Here is a 17,499-nt window from a genome sequence, read left to right on the forward strand (position 1 = left end):
GGGGCCCCGAGCAGCTTTTCTCCTCCCCCCGCAACAGCATAGGAAACAGAAAGCAGAACTTTGTCCCCCAGAAACCCCAGCCAGAGTTGTAAGCGGCACCGGAGGGGCAAGGTGCAAAGCAGAGTGGCCCCCAGAGATAAACACACGGGGGCTCATAGGCAGAGAGTTCCCCCGGGAGGGCAGGCGTGTTTGGCATGTCTCACCAGATTCCCACCCCCACCCAGCGTTCCCAGGCCAGCCGGGAGCAGCGCTCTTCAGCTCAGGAGAAGTTCCCGATGCCACCGTTTAATCAGCCGCGGCGCTGCCCTTCTGAATCACACGTGAACCCAAGCCGACCTCGATGCCAGTAAACAAGGGCGTGGGGCTCTGCCTCTGCCCGACCCCATGTGCCAGACAGTCCTTGCCTCCCAGAACCAGGCAGCGTATCCCGGGTGAGCGACAGCCCTGCTCCCCCAGGGGTTCTGGCGGCTGCAGGATGGGTTAGTGGGACCTTTTCTGCAGGACTCTGCTGGCTGCAGATCGGCTGAGCAGAGAGGGGTCAGTTCGGAGCTGGAATTCTCTGGCCCAGCTCACGCTAGATGATCATAATAGTCCCTCCTGGCCTTAATCTAGGCAGCAGGGAGAAAAGCAAGTCTATGTGCCAAAGCCCCTACTTCCATGAAAAGCAGGGCAGGGAGTCATCATCCCCCAGCCTTGGAAGTAGAAGGAGGTGCTGAAATCTAAAGCACTGGGCCCAACTACCTCCCACGCCCCCACCCCAGTGCAACCAACGCTGCAAGTCAGAGACATCCCCCCCTCCCCGCCATCCCGTTCCCAGCCACATCTCGCCTGACCCACTTCTGTAAGCTTCCGCCAGGGAACGGCAGATCCCGCCCCGCCCAAGCCGCTCTGGCTCCTTCCCCGCAGCCAATCCGGCCGGCTGTTGCTAAGGCTAGATTTTAACTTCTCCTCTGCACTGGCTTGGCGGTGCGCCACCCCCCTCCCCCCCCCCCGTCTGAAAGCAAGCCGGGCATGCTAAAAAACGCATTATGTAACCCTTTCTCAAATTCGCTCCCCTCTCTGAGAGGAATGAATAATGCATGAGCCTCTCAAGGACAGGCGTTTGTTCAGGAGAGCAGCGCCTGGCAGCCGATCGCCCCATCCCCATAGGGGGCGGAAACCAGTGTATGCAACAACCCCCCTCCGCCCCACAACCCTGCCCAGTGCTTTACTCTCTCCAATCATCCACCCACAGCCTCTAGTTTCCTAATGCTCCCCACTTTCCACAGGGTCCGTTTCCCAGCCCCCTTCGAAGCCCTTTGCCTAGAGAGACCCAGTGTCAGGCTTGCCTACTTCAGGAATCCCCCAGTGCCCAGGGACGGCTGTTCTATCTCCCTCAGCCACGGCCTTCCCAGCATGCCTGGCTGTGCCTACACTTCTCAGGCTCCCCGCCAAATTACAACCCCCAGTTTCTGTTCTGGAAACCAGTTACAGGAATGCCCCTGGGCCGATGCCAGCCGCGGTACAGGGTAGTTAAGGGGGCCAGAGTTGCAAAGGGAGCCTTGTTGAAAAGTCCAATAGCGACTAAAAACAATAGATTATGGACACTGGTGCCAGAGCAGAGGTAACTGCAGAAGTCCAGCTGGTACTCCAAGGGGAGCAGAGAGCCAAGCGGGCTGCATCCGTTGATAGAAGTCTAGCCCTAGTGGCCAGGACTCCTGCCACAAATGCACAATGCTGGTCATCTTCCCAGACGTCTATAAGCAGCCTTAGTCTCCCACCAGCCAGCTGGTGGCTAGCCAGTCTATGGTTCAAGACCTCTCTCTCTCCATGACAGTCCCATCCTCCCCGCAAAAGCCAACTAGGCCACTCCCTCACACATTAGTGAGGGGGCAGAAATACTTACGGGTGTGAGCAGCTCAGGGGTGGAGATAGGGGAACAATCGCCATTTAATTTGATGCCACTTCCCAGGTCAAAGTCACAGATCTTCACAGGGGAAACCTAGGACAGGACAGAAGAGGCAAAGAAGTCGATCACTAAATTGAACTGCGACGCGCCTGTGAAGTTCACCATGCAAGGCCAGAGGTGACCTGGAGATCCCCCACACACTAGACGTGACCATGGCCCACATGCATCACCCCAGCATCTCCCTCCGGGAGTCACTTCTTAGCAAATTGAAATCTGGCCTTTGCCCTCCACCGGAGGTTATCAACAGCAAAGCTCTGCCCAGTCAGCCAGCCATGCCCCCTCCCCAGCTCTGAGATGGCTTCCTTCTCTGGGGGGTAGGCCCCTTCTGAGAACCTGCATGCAAAGGGTTAACATCACAGCCTTGCTGCCCACTGAACTCTCTGCCTCCCCCACCTCGTGCTACCTCCTTCCCACCAGTGCCCTCCCCACACAAGCAGGGCCCAGGCTCCCCAGGAGCCCAGACCCACGTCCCAGCAAGAGGCTAGCCCACCCGCTGGAGAGGAGCTCCCCTCCTCCAAGCCACCCCAGCTCCTGCCAAGCCAGGGAACGAAAGAGTGGCGTGTCTCTGGACGTGCTGCTAGCCAGGCAGCCTGCCACTCACCTGGTCGGGACTCTCACAGAGAATATTTTCTGGTTTTAAATCCCTGTGCGCTATACCTGTTAAAAACAAGAAACCCCAGAGTCAACAGGGGCTGCTGCTTTCCTGGGACAGTTCAGAGCCTGGCTCTTGTGCAGCCCAGGGCTTGCACGGTGGGGGAACACTAGGGGGGCTGGTTCCCCGCATCGGCAAGCCCCAGCCACCCTGCTACGGGATGCTCTGGGAAGCGCAACGGCGAGAGAAGTGCTTGGGCCCGAGACATCTTGCAAGCTCTGGCAGGCCAGTGCAGCCCGTCACCGCGTCTGCCTGGGGAAGGGAGCACCCAGGAACCTGGGGAACGGGCTACACAGAGCCCCCATCCACTCCCTTCACACCACCACACAGTCCTCCCAGAGAGTCTCTAGTGGCCGAGGGGTGGAGCTGGGCATGAACTCTCAGGCCTTAGGATCATGGGCTCTCCCAGTGCAAGGAGGAATAACCTCCTCCAGCCCACGCCCCACCCCCAGAGCCCGGCAAGTGCCCGCCCTTTGCTCCTCACCTTTGTTGTGCAGGAAGTTAAGGGCACTGGCAATGTCTTGCACCACCACACTGGCCTCCAGTTCATTGAAGTGACGCCTCCTGTGGATGTGGGTCAGGATGGAGCCTAGGGCACAGGAGAGGGAGAGGGCGGCTGTTAGCAGGGCCTCATCCCCGCGTTTCTCCCTCAGCATCCCACCCCCTGGCTCCGAAGCGCCTCCCCACCAGAGCGTTCGGGAAGCAGGGACCAGGGATTTTGCGGGCCAGGAGCCAGCCGTGACAGTCTGGAGGGAATTGCGCGCTGCTGAATGGTGATGGGCTATGACGGGACCCATCCTTGCCAAGCTGCGAGCTTCCCAGCTGGCGGAAGGGATCTCCATCAGGCCTCGGGGGGGAGAGGGGAGCCTAGATCAGTGGTTCTCAACTAGGGGACCGCGAACAGGTTTCAGGGGGGCCACCAAGCAGGGCCAGCGTTAGACATGCTGGGGCCTAGGGCAGAAAGCTGAAGCTTCACAGGGCTCCCAGCCCTGCCATCTGGGGCTGAAGCCGAAGCCCAAGCAACTTTGTGGGGCCCCCTGTGCCGTGGAGCCCTGGGCAACTGCCCTACTTGCTACCCCCTAATCCTGGCCCTGGCTTTTATATGCAGAAAAAACAATTGTGAAACTGGTGGGCTGCAGAGTTTTTCTAGTATATTTGGGGGGGGTGGGGGCGCACCTCAGAAAGGAAAAGGTTGAGAGGTCCTGGCCTAGAAAACACAGCCCCCGCCCCGCCAGCCAGAGGTGAACGGTGCCACGAAGAGGGAGGAGGAGGCAGTGCTCCTGCAGGGATATTTACCTCCTCGCATCTTCTCAAACACCAGGTAGAATCGATCTTCCTCTTCGAAGAACTCGATCAGCTCCAGGACGTTTCTGTAAGGAGAGCGGCGGGGGGGATATCAGCTCAGCTCTGCCCTCTTGTCCCACAAAGCTCCCCCTCCAGCCAGCCGCAGGGCCTTCCCAGAGCTGGCTCCTCCACGCCACGAGCGTGCATGGGCGTGCAGACGCAGGACAGGCGCCAAGGAGAACTGGGTTTCAGTTATTGGAACCAGAAGGCCCTGGGCCCACAGCTGGTTTCCCAGCATTCCAGGGGATGTTTTCTCAGTGTCCCGCTCAACGACTTAGCTATACCACAGCCCTAATTGTCAGCAGATGCTTCCCTTGGCCAACACGCTGCTATCGAGAAAGAGCATCGCTCAGCTTTTTATCCAGGGAGCTGGTCTTACTATTCTGCGCAGTGAGACTAAACTCTCCACAAATGCAACAAACCCCCTCTTCCCAAACCCTGCACGCGGCCTACAAGAGGGAAGAGCCCTTCGGAGTCATCTCCAGCATTCAGCAGGTCACTGGTGGGTCAACGCAGCTAAAAAGAGATCTATACTCATTGCTATGGAACAGGTGTTAATGTAGGCCAGAGATGCTCACATGGCCCGCCAAGGTTAAGGTGGGAGCAAGCACATCTTCCCACCTTTACCCTGGATTGCAAAGAGAAGGGGGTGGCAAGTCTTGGCCGTAAGCTAAAGCAATGCCCACCCACCCAGCAACAGAGATCCCAAGAACCAGTATGCCTCTGGCCTAGCAGGGAGCTCCCCCATACCTGTGTCCTTGGCACTGGTAGAGCATCTCCACCTCCCTGAATACCCGGCTCCGGATGTGTCCAAGGCTCTTCTCAATGATCTGAAACAGAAGTAGGGAGAGGAGTTTGGAGACTGACCATGGCCCCACAGGCTGCTCGAAGAGGGGGGGCCTTGGACCCCCCAAAGTCCCAGGGCACAGGGAGGGGATCCAGTAGGAATGATGCCGGAGCTCAGATCCCAAACTGGATTGCTACAGCGTCCTAGCTACATAAGCCAAAACACAGCCCTAGAGCAGTTAACAAGCCAAACAGCACCCTGTCCACAGATCCCAGAGACCAAGCCAGGCAGGGTGGCTCCACTCAGAGATCCCTGAAGGGGTTAACCAGCTGCAGAGAAGGCTGCTTTCCTTCCCCCACCCCTCAGGGAGGTGACAACATTAGCCATGCCAGCTTCTCCTCCACACCCTTCCCTCCGCAGGGGAGGAGCTGCTCTCATTCCAGGGGGACAGCCAAACAACAGGTCACGTGTCTAATGCGCCAAGCAAAACAGAGGCCCCTACACACTTCAAAGGGCGGCCCTGGGGTTTGGCTGCAGAGATAAGGGCCCCTTCTCCCTCCTCCCCAGGCTCTGTGGGGAGAGAGCTTGTACAAAGACAGCCATAAATATACAAGATAAGCCGGGCCACAGGCTGGGATCGGCCACAGCAGAGTAAATCTGGAGTAAGCACTGATTGCGGTGGAGTCACTCTGGATTTACACCAGTAGAGCAGAGGTCAGAGTACAGCCTCCTGCAAAGGCGGCTCAGGGCAGGGAGTTCTAAGAAGCGCCCAAGACAGCGTAGGGGGCAGAGTGCAGGGCTGGCAATCAGGACTCCTAGGTTCTGAGCCTCCCTCTGCCACCAGTTTGCTGCATGACATCAGGCAGTCACTTCCCTCTCAGTGCCTCAGTTTCCCCATGGGGGACATGGGGAATTCTACTTCCTGGACCCCCAGCACAGAGCCTGAGGCTCAGGTGTTTGTAAAGTGCTTTGAGAGCCTCACCCTGATGAATATGGTACAGGGCAGTTCCATGCCAGGCTGCTAGCTTTGGCTCATGGAACGGCCTCAGACTGCCCAGAAGGGCTTCTCCCCTTTGCTCTATTGTAGCAAAAAACGTCGGTGTCTGAAACGGAGGGTCAGATTTCTGGTCCGATACACACGGCCCTTGTTGCTCTGCTGAGGCACCAGGCGTGCCAAGCTGCTGGAGAAGGGCGGCATTGTTCCCCTCCCGTGGGCCGCTTGCCCAACGGTCCCCTGCACAAGCAAAGACGCTCCCCAGAGACTGCAGCTCAAACAGCCAACAGCTGCTCTCCTCCAAACCCAACACGCTTCCCTTTTTCAGAAGGGCATGACCCTGCGCGCAGCCCCCCGCTCTCACAGCCCTCCCCTCCACACAGGCACCCAGCCACAGCCTATCGCTTCCGTGCAGATGCCAGCACACCGCAATGGCAATGCCTGATGCCAAGGAGCCAATCGCTGTTCGGTACAAAGGGGCACCGGCCGGCCCCACTCCGCTTGCTGAGGCTTCAGCTGCACAGACCGAACAGGCTGGGTGTGGGCAAGCTTTGCACGCTGCCAGACAGCGGCGCTCTTTCCCTGGAGTCCTGCAAAGAACTCGGCACGATGGCTCCCAGCCTGGAGGAGCCCGCATTGCTGCGGTAATCTGAGCCCCGACAGAACTGCACTTCGACAGGTTTCGTCTGGAGTTCCAACAGCCCGGCAGGCAATCACACAGACAGCAGGGAGGCGGCTCGCCAGGACCTGTTCTGCTTCCCGCCCGCTTGCTGGGAGGCGTCAAGACGCCCAACACACAAATGAGTCTAACCGTCCCACTAGCATAATCCTTCCCACTCATCTGTCCTCCCCAGGTGCTCTGGGAGCACTAATTTACCCTCCCAGACTCCCCTGCCCGGTAGGGATCAAGCCCACATTACAGAAGCGAAGAAACCTGCCCTAGGTCTGTCTGTGGCACAGCCAAGAGCAGAAGCCAGGTCTCGTGACCCCCAACCCTGCACCTTAATTATAAGGCCGCCTTTCCCCCCACTGGGGCCGACAAGCTGACCGATGTCAAAAGGCAGCGAGCCCATCTCTGTCTGCGGGGGGATCTAGTCTTACACAGGCTTCTTGTTTAAGTTGGACCACATCTAGGATCTTCAGCTGCATCTGTTCAGGACCAGGGTGGCCACTGAGCCCTGGGTTTTTACTCAGGGCTGCGTAAAGATCCAACTGCACTTCCCTCCCACACACAGGATGGCCTTGGGCACCGCACACAAGGGACGAACCCTCAGCAATTCACAGGGACTGGACCGGGGGGATCTCCTACACTAAGCGAGCCAGTCTTCTCAAGAGCTTCCTTTCCCTGGCTATCTTCGGACGACCCCTTTTATTTGAGCTTAGCCGCAGCTGCTCTGATTTGCTCAGTAAAGCGGTTACTACAGAGCCGTCTCCCCTCCCCTCGGCACACAGTGCTGCCACCCGCTCTGCAAGTTCCAGCACCAATGCTGGTCCATCCAGGCCATTTGATGGGCACCCGGCTGGCTCAGATCCTCCCGTCTCTTGGAAGGCTAACGGCTGAAGCCCATCAAAACAGGCCAAGCAGAGCCAGCCCCATAGCGTTAGGCACCACCAAACTCCAGTCTGTCTCCTTCTCTCACCAACAGCCCTAGGCAAGTTTGGGGTGGATGGACAGTTTAGAGACGTAGCTACCTCCCTCTGCCCTCTCCTCCTGCTTCTAGGCTGAGGGGTGGGGTAAGTCTCCCAGCCTCATTATTATGTGTATCACAGTAGCGCCGACAGATCCCTACAAGCGCAAATGTGCTAAGCACTCAAGAGCATGCCATCTAAAGGGACAGGACAAATTAAGGGTGGGAGTGGAAAGCAAAGTCAAAGGAGGGAAGTGACTGCCGGAGCCAGGAACAGAACCCCACTCTCCCCAGTGCCAGCCCGGTGCCCTACCCACTCGACCACGTGGCCTCTCAGAGCCCATACCTTCACGGCGTACTCCTTGTTGGTGATGAGGTTGATGCAGGACTGGACTCTAGCATGGGCGCCTTCCCCGAGCACCTCCTCCTGCAGCTGATAGACATCTGTGGGGAGCAGAATGGACCTCGCTTCAGTACAGTTTTGGTTTTTTGGTTTCTGGGGGTGGGGAGGTTTGCAGAAGTTAGCTCCTGCCCCAGCGCTCGGGGCAGAGTCCCAGATGTGCAGCTGCAAGGCCAGACGGGGCACAGAGTTCTTGCCACACATCCCAGCTGCCGCTACAGTGCCTGGCTAGTGATCAAATAACATCGCGCTCTGCTCCTCTCTGCTCCATGGGTGAGTCCGCACGACTGGATCAGCTCTGATCTGGGGCAGGTGGGAAGCTCATTAAACCAAGTGCCCGCTTGAGCGGGAGGTTTCCAGGATTTTGAGGGCAAACGGCTCCCCCCTGAACTGCCAGCAGGACCACCCCGACCCGCGAATTCCTATACCTCTCACCTTCAAACCTCCCAGAGAAGCTGTCCGTAGCTCTGCATCGTTTCTTCTTCTTGTTCCTTTTCTTGGTATCAGGGATATCGATGGGCTGACTTGAAGGCATGTCTGTCCCAAAACAAAGCCAAGCAGAAAGCATTAACATCACACCAGCATCCATACAGCGCAGCCCTCATCTCCCGTATACACCCTCTGGATTCAGGTACTGACTAGCCACACAGGACCCAATATAGCACGCTTGGTTTATGCTTTGTATGGTCAGATATGACCCTAGCTTCCAGGTGCCTTCTCCGCAAGGCGGACAAGACAATGATATGAGAGAACAGTTTAGGGACTGGAGCAGAGAGGTTTGGGGAGAGGATCCCTGGAGGTCGTGAGATTTACTGGGAAGGAAAGTGGGATCCTAGCAAACAACAGGAGATGAGGCTTAAGCTTGGGACAGATTTTGGAAGGTGTGTCAATCTTCCAGACATGCGTCTGAGCCAGCAAGCAGCCCCATTGGCTTCAGGGAGGCTACACACATCACGTGCTTAAAATCATACACGTGCTTAAGTACTGCCCTGCATCAGAGCTGCTGGGGACGGTATTTCTGGCATCTGGCCAGGCATCTGAAGGCTGTTTGCAAGAGGGAGGAGGGGAGAAGGAACCAACATTCAACAGTCTTCATCCCTCCCCCACCCGTGTATTAAAGTCAAGCGCAGTCTGCAGAGCTCACCGGGGCGGGCCGGGCACTCAAAGTTGAAGACAGAATCCAGGTGACTTGACTGGGAGAATTCCAGGTCGAATGGGTTCTGGCCCTGGAGGTTCAGAATGGAAGAGAACAGGGTGAGTCACACACGAACATGCTGGTAGCCGCCAAGGGTCTCCATGCCACTTATCCTAGGTCTCGACATCCTGCTCTGCTCCCCTGGAATATCTTCATCCCAGCCCGTCAGCCAGCTAACATGAGTCCCGTGGAGACTGTTATGGCTCCACCAGCCTGGCTTGGGTCCCCCAGCAAGGGAATCCCACCAACACACCTCGCTGCGTACTCGGGAGTTGCAGTCACGCCAAGTCCCCTTCACCTCCACCATGGCCCAGCTCATTTTTCTACCCTTACACGCAGGCCTAGAGAAAATCGCCTTGGAGTCTGAGGTCGGCTGGTAACAGCCTTCCCAGAGGCAGTGGCTAGCTTGCGGGAGGGACAATTTAATACCCAACACCAACTAATCAGAGCTGCAACATGCACAGGGTCCCCGACAACTGAGGTGGGTAAGTTACACTGGTTTCTGGAACAGAGAATGGGCCCTTCAAGGAGAGCATCCCCGCATAGCTGGCAGTCTCTGCTCATTAAGATAAACCCAAGCAGAAAGCTGGCTCCCTGTCCCTCCCTTCCTGCTCAAGCGCAGAAGCCCAGGCAGGATGGAAGTGCCCGGTCACTGGTTCCTGCGGTGGAGTGACTCAGGATCGTTGTAAGCAGTAGAAGTAGCTGTCTGGCACACCCAGCAGGTCACTTGTTTGAGGTGAGGCTCTGGAGTCACGGTTAGGCTGGTTGATCCAGAGCTTGGCAATACGGAAAGGGGGTGGGGGCTGTTTGGACCGAACCAGAGAGAAGAAATCCACAGTTCTCCCCGAGCTGTGGTAAGAACAAAGCCAGCTGCTCCCACGTTGGATTGGCAGAGGCAGCTAACAGCACAGCCAGCTCCATTGTCGTCAGCCAGGATCTCAACGCGCTTTACGTTCAGCCTCAACACCCCCGGGGGGGCAGTCTTCTATCCACTTTACAGCGGGGCAAACTGAGGCACGGTTTCCATTGCCCACTCGCCCCAGGGTCAGACAGCAAGTGAGCGGCAGAGTTAGGACCAAGTCCCAGGAGTCCTGCCTCCCAATCGCTGGGCCTGCCCAGCCCTCCACCCGCCCAGCATTTCACAAACCCCAGACAGAGTGGCTGTTTTACGAAGCGACAGCCTCGATGCCAGTAAAAGGGCGCAAAAATAGAGCATGACTGGTATGCCACATGACCCTGACCTGCCATCAGCTCCCAGATGAGCAGGGGCTGGCTGCTTGGGTGTCAACTTAAACCATGCTACTGCGAGCCCAAATGATAGGGTGGCAGTTCAGGCCAGCCTTCTTCCTCAGCACATTCCCCTGGGGCCTGTTCATTCACGGTTCACACCTCCTCAGAGGGAGGGACCCATTAGTCACCGGACTGGCGCAGGGAAGCTGGAGCCGCAGCAGCCTTTGCAGCTGGTGCTGGAGAGCTCGGTCCAGCCATCCCAGCCAGGGCCACAAGGATAGGCCATCACCAAGCGGTTCCCCCCCCGCCAGTCTCTAGCACAGGACCGGGGAGGGGAACAAACATGGCACGGGATGGTGCCAGGTGGCAGCTGTATTGGGGTCATTCAGAGCGGAGGGAGGTTTGAATGAAGCACAGGATTGGGTGCTGGAGAGGCGTCCAACGCTTTGCTGCTGCTCTTAATGAAACCTGCAGTAATGAGCTCTGGGTGGGACGAAGGCGATGTCTACACAGCAAACAAACTCCTGCGAGGGGGAAGGGTCCCGGAGCCGGCACTGGCGTCTGCATGCTATTTCACAGCCCCGCAGCCTGAGGAAGCTGACACAGGCCAGCGGTGAGGGTTTAATTCCTGTGTAGAGACATGAGTACAGCCACTGAACCCCAGAGCGGCAGGATGGGGACAAATTGGCCCAGACTAGTTGAATGCTTGAGCTGGCAAGTCATGGGCAAGAGCAGAGAGGGACAGGGGCCTGGGTCACTATACTAGCATTGTGCTTTCAGAGACCTGGAAGCCACTCTCATTTTAGGTCCCAAAGCAACAAAAATTGGTCCAGATGCAACCAGGAGGTGGGGACAGGTTCTGTTCTATTCTACTCCCAGCTCTACCAGTTGCCTGCCAGGTGACCTTGAGCCAGTCACTTCACCTCTCTGTGCCTCAACTTCCCCATCTGTAAAATGGGGATAATGATACTGCCCTCCTTTGAGAAGTGCGTGGCGATTACCAATGAAAAGCGCTGTACACGAGCCTGGCGTCAGTTTTTGTCCCCCATCACTGAGCCGATACATACTTTGGCACGACTGGCAGAGCAGAGTGTTCAGGGGTGGGGTTAGAGGTCACCAGTGAAAGGCACTGCCAGGGCTAGAGAAGGAACATGCATAGTGCTGGCAACCAGCCGAGCTACCAGCCTTGGGTCTTCATCTGGGAGATTCACGCAGGCCCAAAACAGCCAGGCAGGCTGCTGCCTTGAATTAGGGGATGGCCTATATAGGACGCCTGGGGACCAATTTCCTTTCTTTATCTCTGACTCATGGGGGGCACAGAGAGGGAAAATCACATCACCACTCTGTGCCTCAGTTTCCCTAACTGTAACATGGAGAGAACACGAAGATCCCTGCATGGAAAGCACTAAGAAAGTATTATAAGCTAAAGGTCCAGGACGCTTCTCTCCCATCCCCCCAAAGAGAGCTCGTTAACCAAAGTACAAGCCTTCCCCCTGTTATGAAATGTGTTTGGGTGGAGGTGGAATTCTCTCTGAATTAAAAACAAACCACACACGCCCCACTGCCATGCCTGCGAGGAAGCGAGCCAGGAGGAAGGCTGTGTCAGACGAACGGCTGCCCCTGCAGCCAATCAGCAGGGCTTGGCACCAGCTTCCCTAACGGCTAGAAACAGCTAGAAAGCGCGTGTTTACTTTCTCCCTGGTGGAAGGCCAGCCCAATTGTCTTCAGCAGCACGGCCCAAGAGGGGACGATTCAGAACCCCTAGAATCCGGGACGCTTTGCAGGCAAGAATCTGCAGGCGATTGCGTGTCTTTTCGACTGTCAGAAGGACTCCTGGGTTTGTCAAAGTAAGAATCAACGTTTTGCAGGCACAGCACCTCCAAAGGAGCCCATTTTTACTGTGCCCCTTATAACCCAAGGTCACCCAGAGCCAGCTGCTTTCTAATCATTCGGAGAGACGCTGTAGCAAAGGCAAGCTAAACACCAGAAGTGCAGGGTCTCCGGAATTTCCCTCTGTTCTAGAGACCATCTAAGCATTTCCCTTTCGCCTCCTTCTGCAAGGCTCCTTTTTTCCTCCGCCCCCCCCACCACTATTTTCTTTCTCCACTTAGAAGTTTTGTGACCAACCCACTAACTCCACATCATCCCCCAGCAACAGGTTTATTATGGCATGAGGGGGTTGCGTAACAGCACCCCCACCATGAGACCAAACAGAAGTTACATCACCCTGCAACGGGCACTGCTCCAGGAGCCAGTTATGCCGGGGGGGCGGGCGATGACGGAGGGACAACAGGAGAGGACAAAAAACCCCAACAAATCACCCAATGCCCCCGAGTGCTCAGCACCCTCAACAGCATGACTCGAGAGGTCGCTCAGCATCTGACAGGACGGGGCCTTAAATCCGAAAGAAGGAGAGGGTCGAACAAACGAGACCATTCATGGAGTCTCAACTCCCTGTGCCAGCTGCCATATCCTGAATCCACAACATGCTGACACATACAAGAGAACTGGGCTGTTAAATGCAGCCCTTCTGGCTGGTTCAGAGCAATGGACTAATTCTGTTTTAATCCGCGCTATTTAGAGAGATGTAGCCCCAAGATAAAAGCCGAAAAACCCTTACACCAAGATTAGGTGACGGCTGGAGTAAGTTATTGATTTTGGAGAAAATTCTCTGGCCTGCGTTCTACAAGAGGTCAGCCTACATGATCATGATGGCCCCTTCTGGCCAGGGAATCTATGACACATAAGCCGCACAATAGAGAGAGGGACCTCCAGAAATAGGGAGTCATGCACAGACAAGACATTTACCATAGGGGGAAAAAAAATCCTACTAAACCCGAATCCTCTTTATGGGCCCTGATCCGAGAGAGAACTGAAGACACAGCAAGAAAAAGGACGCTCCTAGCTGGGTGCTGGAGGAGTCAGGGACTGGGGGCCTTACACCAGGAGGAGGAGGCGGTGCAGCAGCTGGGCACCGCCAAGCTTTGGGGAAAGTGCCTGTTTCGCAGCCGGCTGCCTCCTGCCTGCCAGGCCTGGGACCTGGCACAGTACAGTGTGCAGCCATGGAACAACTTCCATGAGGCTGCAGGAAACAGAAGCTCCAGGGACATTCATGGTGGATTTCAGGCAGCTGGGTGGCAGGATCCCAAGAGCAGCAGACAAGGCTATTTTGACATCCCCTTGGGTCTCCCACCAGCGCCAAAGACGTTTCTTCCATGTAAACGCACTGGAGCCGGTGTTCAGCGACCCTATGCAAAAGATACTGAAACCAGCAATATTTGGTCCATCCCACTAACTCTTCCGAGGTAGAGGCCTGCACAACACCGAGACCTACATCAGCTCCCACCAGAGCACCTTGCCACGCTGCCGGTAGAACCAACGCTCTTATTGCCCTAACCGTAGCCGTGCCATTGACAACAACAACTTATGGTTCAAAACCCCCAGCTCACCGAGAGGGAGGGAGGGAGGGGAGAGGGAGAGAATCCTAATCCACAGTACTGCTCTGGTCATTTTAAGAGCAAGAGTCTTTGTAACATTGGAAAATTTATTCCCCATGCACCATTTTTAAAACCCTCAATCCATCATTGAGAGTCAGACCCAGGGCAAACATGGACCTAATAGAGGCATCTGGTGAAATTCCCCTGCAATCAGGTCAATAACCCACATCCAGGAAGCCAGGTATCTATACCACACCTTCTAACAGGAAATCTTCTTGTAGATAACATTCTCTTTCTTCCCATCCCCTTTATTCCAAGTACGTAGCTGGAGATTTTTTTTTTTTAATATTAATATGGTCAGGAGTTTATTAAGGCAGAGATCTGCAACACCACTGAATGGATTTAGGAGAAGGCAGCCCACTGACTCTCAATGGGACTCATGTACCTAAATGCCTTTGGCACTTTCAAAACATCTCTAACCCCCATTTTCAGATACCAAGAAGGACTTGTATTTCCTTTGGGTGGTTTTTGGGGTAGCAGAAGCCATATGATAGTTGCAACACTAACAAGGAAGTTCATCCACTGTGCACAGGTGAAGCAATATCCTGTAACATACACTGATTTCAAGCTACTGAGCCGTTGGGAATAGGTAGCTACTCTGGACCCTGATCAGCCAATGCTTAGTGACCTCTTGGCAGGGTCCCACAGCTCCAAATGTCTACACTGCAATTTTACAGCCCCTCAGTCCCAGCCCATCAAGCCTGGGCCAGCTGTGGGTGTTTAGTTTCTGTGTAGACATAACCACTGAGGCCTGATTGGCTGAGCTACTGAACACCCCTAACTCCAACACAAAAACTCTGTGCACCTCCCGCAAATCAGCCCACTGTTTTCAGTTTCACATATATTTCTCCATATAGAGAAACATTCCAGTTCGGTCATTTGTTCCTTAAATTAGCAAGACCTTAAGATTAAAAATCCTTTGAGCTAACAATGAATATGCAAGCAGTCCACCACCTCATTGGTTATTCGTATATTCATGTGTCTGCCCTTCTTTTAAGCTGTTAAAGCACCACATACTCTTATTACCTAAAGAACTAGTCTCAATGGAGAGACATAAATAGGATTGCCCTAGCCAGTTTCTAATGCTCCAAGGGTTCCCCATTTACTACTGGTTCCAGCGTCCCTGAAGCTTGGCATGCATTTTTTGGACAAGATAAATTTCCTCTTGATTTCCAAGGATTCCCACCCAAATTGCAAATTCACCTCCAGAATTTACAGTCCCAGCATGAAAAAATAAGAACAAAAATAATTTCTAACTTTGATGTAAACAAACCAAAAATCAATTGACAAGTCAATTTAAAAAAAGAAAAAAAACCACCACAACACAGAAGCTCAAATGCAGAACAAAAGAAAGAACTTCGTAAGGTTTACCTTGAAAGAACGATGGAAACCTTTAATTTCTGTTTTCTTCTGCACCATTTTGTTGAGATTTTTGACCAAAAAATGTTGAGGAAGGAAAAAAAAAAACTGAATAAAAAGATGGGGGGAAAAAAGTAAATTGGGAAAGCAGGAGAGCTAGTTCTGATTGGCTGGATGGAGACCCTAGAGGAAAAGGAAAAAGATACAGGGATTGTTAGACGGCTTCTGGGGAGCCTATACGACATCCTGTGACATTTTTACTCAGGGAGAGGGCACAGCTACATTTTAATGCTGGATGAATGGCCTGCCCGCTCTACCTATAAAGCCATTAATTCTCCAGCACCTCAATCTTGCACATACAAATAAAGATGATTTTCAAAGCAATAGCCCTAACTTCTACTTCCCTGGGCCTCTTCCGACTGCTTCCCCAGCACACAAAACCTGAACCAAAACAAAGCCCCCAGGGTGCTCCCCGCCAGCTGATCCATGCAAAACAAGGCAGAACAGGCTGCAATGCGAACAGCCCCCCCCACCTCATCAGACTCTCCCCCCATCCCAGTAGCCAGGTCAATAAAACTCCCCGGTGTTTGGTTCTAAATGAGAAGCGAGAGGGGAAGCTTCTGGCATTGCAAGATCTGAAACCATTGCGCGTCCATGCGCCACAGTGACAACAAAGAGAATTATTCTGAACCAGGACTATTTGGGGGACAGGGCAAACTGCACCAACTCAGGTTCCTTGTGCGCTGCGGGGGTCCTCTGGGCTACAAACCACCCCGAGCCCCCCAGGAGAAAGGGGTTTTGCAGCACACACGAGTCATCTGCATCTCAGAGCCACCTTTTTTGGTGGTGGGGGCGGGGGGATTTCACCTTAATGCAAAACACACACACCACACCCCCTGCAAGATTAGATCTAGATCTCTAGATTATAAGGGTTTGATCTCCCCGAAAAACAACCTACCCCCACACACACTCCTTAAACCAGCTTCAGCTCCGGGCCCACTAGTAGGAATGGCCTGGGGTCAGCCCCCCCACTTGAAATCCATGCAAGAAAAGCAGCAATTCCCCAGCCACAAAGGTCTCTCCTTTGCAGCTGCTTTCGGGGGTCCCCGCGCTTCGTCCCCAGATCAGCGGGGAGAAGGGGGAGGCGTTTGCACGGATCCAGGGGCTTCCATTGCAACCACCCTCCCCCACAGGCGTCTTGCTTGGGGGAGTCTCTGCCCCCCCAGTGCTGGGGTGGCCGCTGCAGCCACCCCCTGTCTAAAGGGACCCCCCCACGCCCTGTAGTCCGCTCCCCCCTCCGGGCACTCCCAATGCCATGCAGTCCGCCCCCACCCCCCGGGGACACCCCCCCATGACCTGCAGTCCGCCCCCCCCGCGCACACCCCCCATGCCCTACAGTCCGCCCCCCCCGCGGCCCCCCCCATGCCCTGCAGTCCGCCCCCACCCCCCGGGGACACCCCCCATGCCCTACAGTCCGCCACCCCCGCGGCCCCCCCCATGCCCTGCAGTCCGCCCCCCGGCTCAGTCCTTACCGAGCCCGGGCTCCGCAGCGCTGCCGCCACTGCTGATGGTACACACGGCCCGGGCCGCCGGCGCTGCAAGGGGGAGTTACGGGGCCGGGGTGCGGGACGCGCCGCCCTTTATATCCCTCCCCTCCGCGGCGGGGCTCCAAGGCCGGCCCCGCTCGTCAGCTGATCCGCGCCCTACGTGCCGCCCGACAGCAGCCACCCCGGACCGGTCTGGGCCAGGCCAGGCCACCCCCGCCCCCCCGCAAGCTATTGCAGGGACAGAGCCACCTCCCCCCCGGCATTGCACCGCCCCCAGCCCCAGGGACCGACTCTTCCCCCCCCGCAATTCCCCTGGTATTGCACCAGCCCCAGCCCCAGGGACCGACCCCACCCCCAACACCCCGGCATTGCACCGCCCCCAGCCCCAGGGACCGACACCCCCCCCGGCATTGCACCGCCCCAGGGACCCCCCCCCGGCCAATTCCCCTGGCATTGCACCCCCCCCCCCCGCCATTCCCCAGGCATTGCACCGCCCCCAGCTACAGGGACCGCCCCCCTCATTCCCCAGGCATTGCACCGCCCCCAGCCCCAGGGACGGACCCCCCCCCCCACTCCCAATACCCCAGGCATTGCACCAGCCCCAGGGACCGACCCCGCCCCCAACCCCCTGGCATTTCACCGCTCCCATCCCCAGGGACCTACCCCCCCCCCCCGGCATTACACTGCCCCAGGGACCCCCCCCCACCAATTCCCCTGGCATTGCACCTTCCCCCCATTCCCCTGGCATTGCACCGCTCCCAAGCCCCAGGGACCCCCCCCCCCGCCAATTCCCCTGGCATTGCACCTCCCCCCCATTCCCCTGGCATTGCACCGCTCCCAGCTACAGGGACCGCCCCCCTCATTCCCCAGGCATTGAACTGCCTCCAACCACAAGGACCGTCCCCCCATCCCCAGGCT

The 17,499-nt window shown here is 56.2% G+C and overlaps 1 protein-coding gene across 1 annotated transcript in view; it reads right to left on the reverse strand.

The window, feature by feature from the left end:
* Window positions 1-16,676, reverse strand: part of MKNK2 (MAPK interacting serine/threonine kinase 2) — a 28,212-nt gene extending 11,536 nt beyond the window's left edge. The window contains exons 1-10 of the mRNA XM_077841801.1: window positions 16,567-16,676; window positions 15,047-15,217; window positions 8,898-8,979; window positions 8,189-8,290; window positions 7,700-7,797; window positions 4,695-4,774; window positions 3,897-3,970; window positions 3,085-3,189; window positions 2,550-2,605; window positions 1,886-1,981 (exon numbers count right to left, since the gene is read on the reverse strand). Of these exons, the coding sequence (XP_077697927.1) occupies window positions 1,886-1,981; window positions 2,550-2,605; window positions 3,085-3,189; window positions 3,897-3,970; window positions 4,695-4,774; window positions 7,700-7,797; window positions 8,189-8,290; window positions 8,898-8,979; window positions 15,047-15,094 (741 nt within the window). The 5' untranslated portion in view covers window positions 15,095-15,217; window positions 16,567-16,676. The remainder of the gene's footprint in view (window positions 1-1,885; window positions 1,982-2,549; window positions 2,606-3,084; window positions 3,190-3,896; window positions 3,971-4,694; window positions 4,775-7,699; window positions 7,798-8,188; window positions 8,291-8,897; window positions 8,980-15,046; window positions 15,218-16,566) is intronic.
* Between the last annotated feature and the right edge of the window lie 823 nt (window positions 16,677-17,499).

Source organism: Eretmochelys imbricata, chromosome 25 (assembly GCF_965152235.1).
Source record: "Eretmochelys imbricata isolate rEreImb1 chromosome 25, rEreImb1.hap1, whole genome shotgun sequence".
Taxonomy (NCBI): Eukaryota; Metazoa; Chordata; order Testudines; family Cheloniidae; genus Eretmochelys; species Eretmochelys imbricata.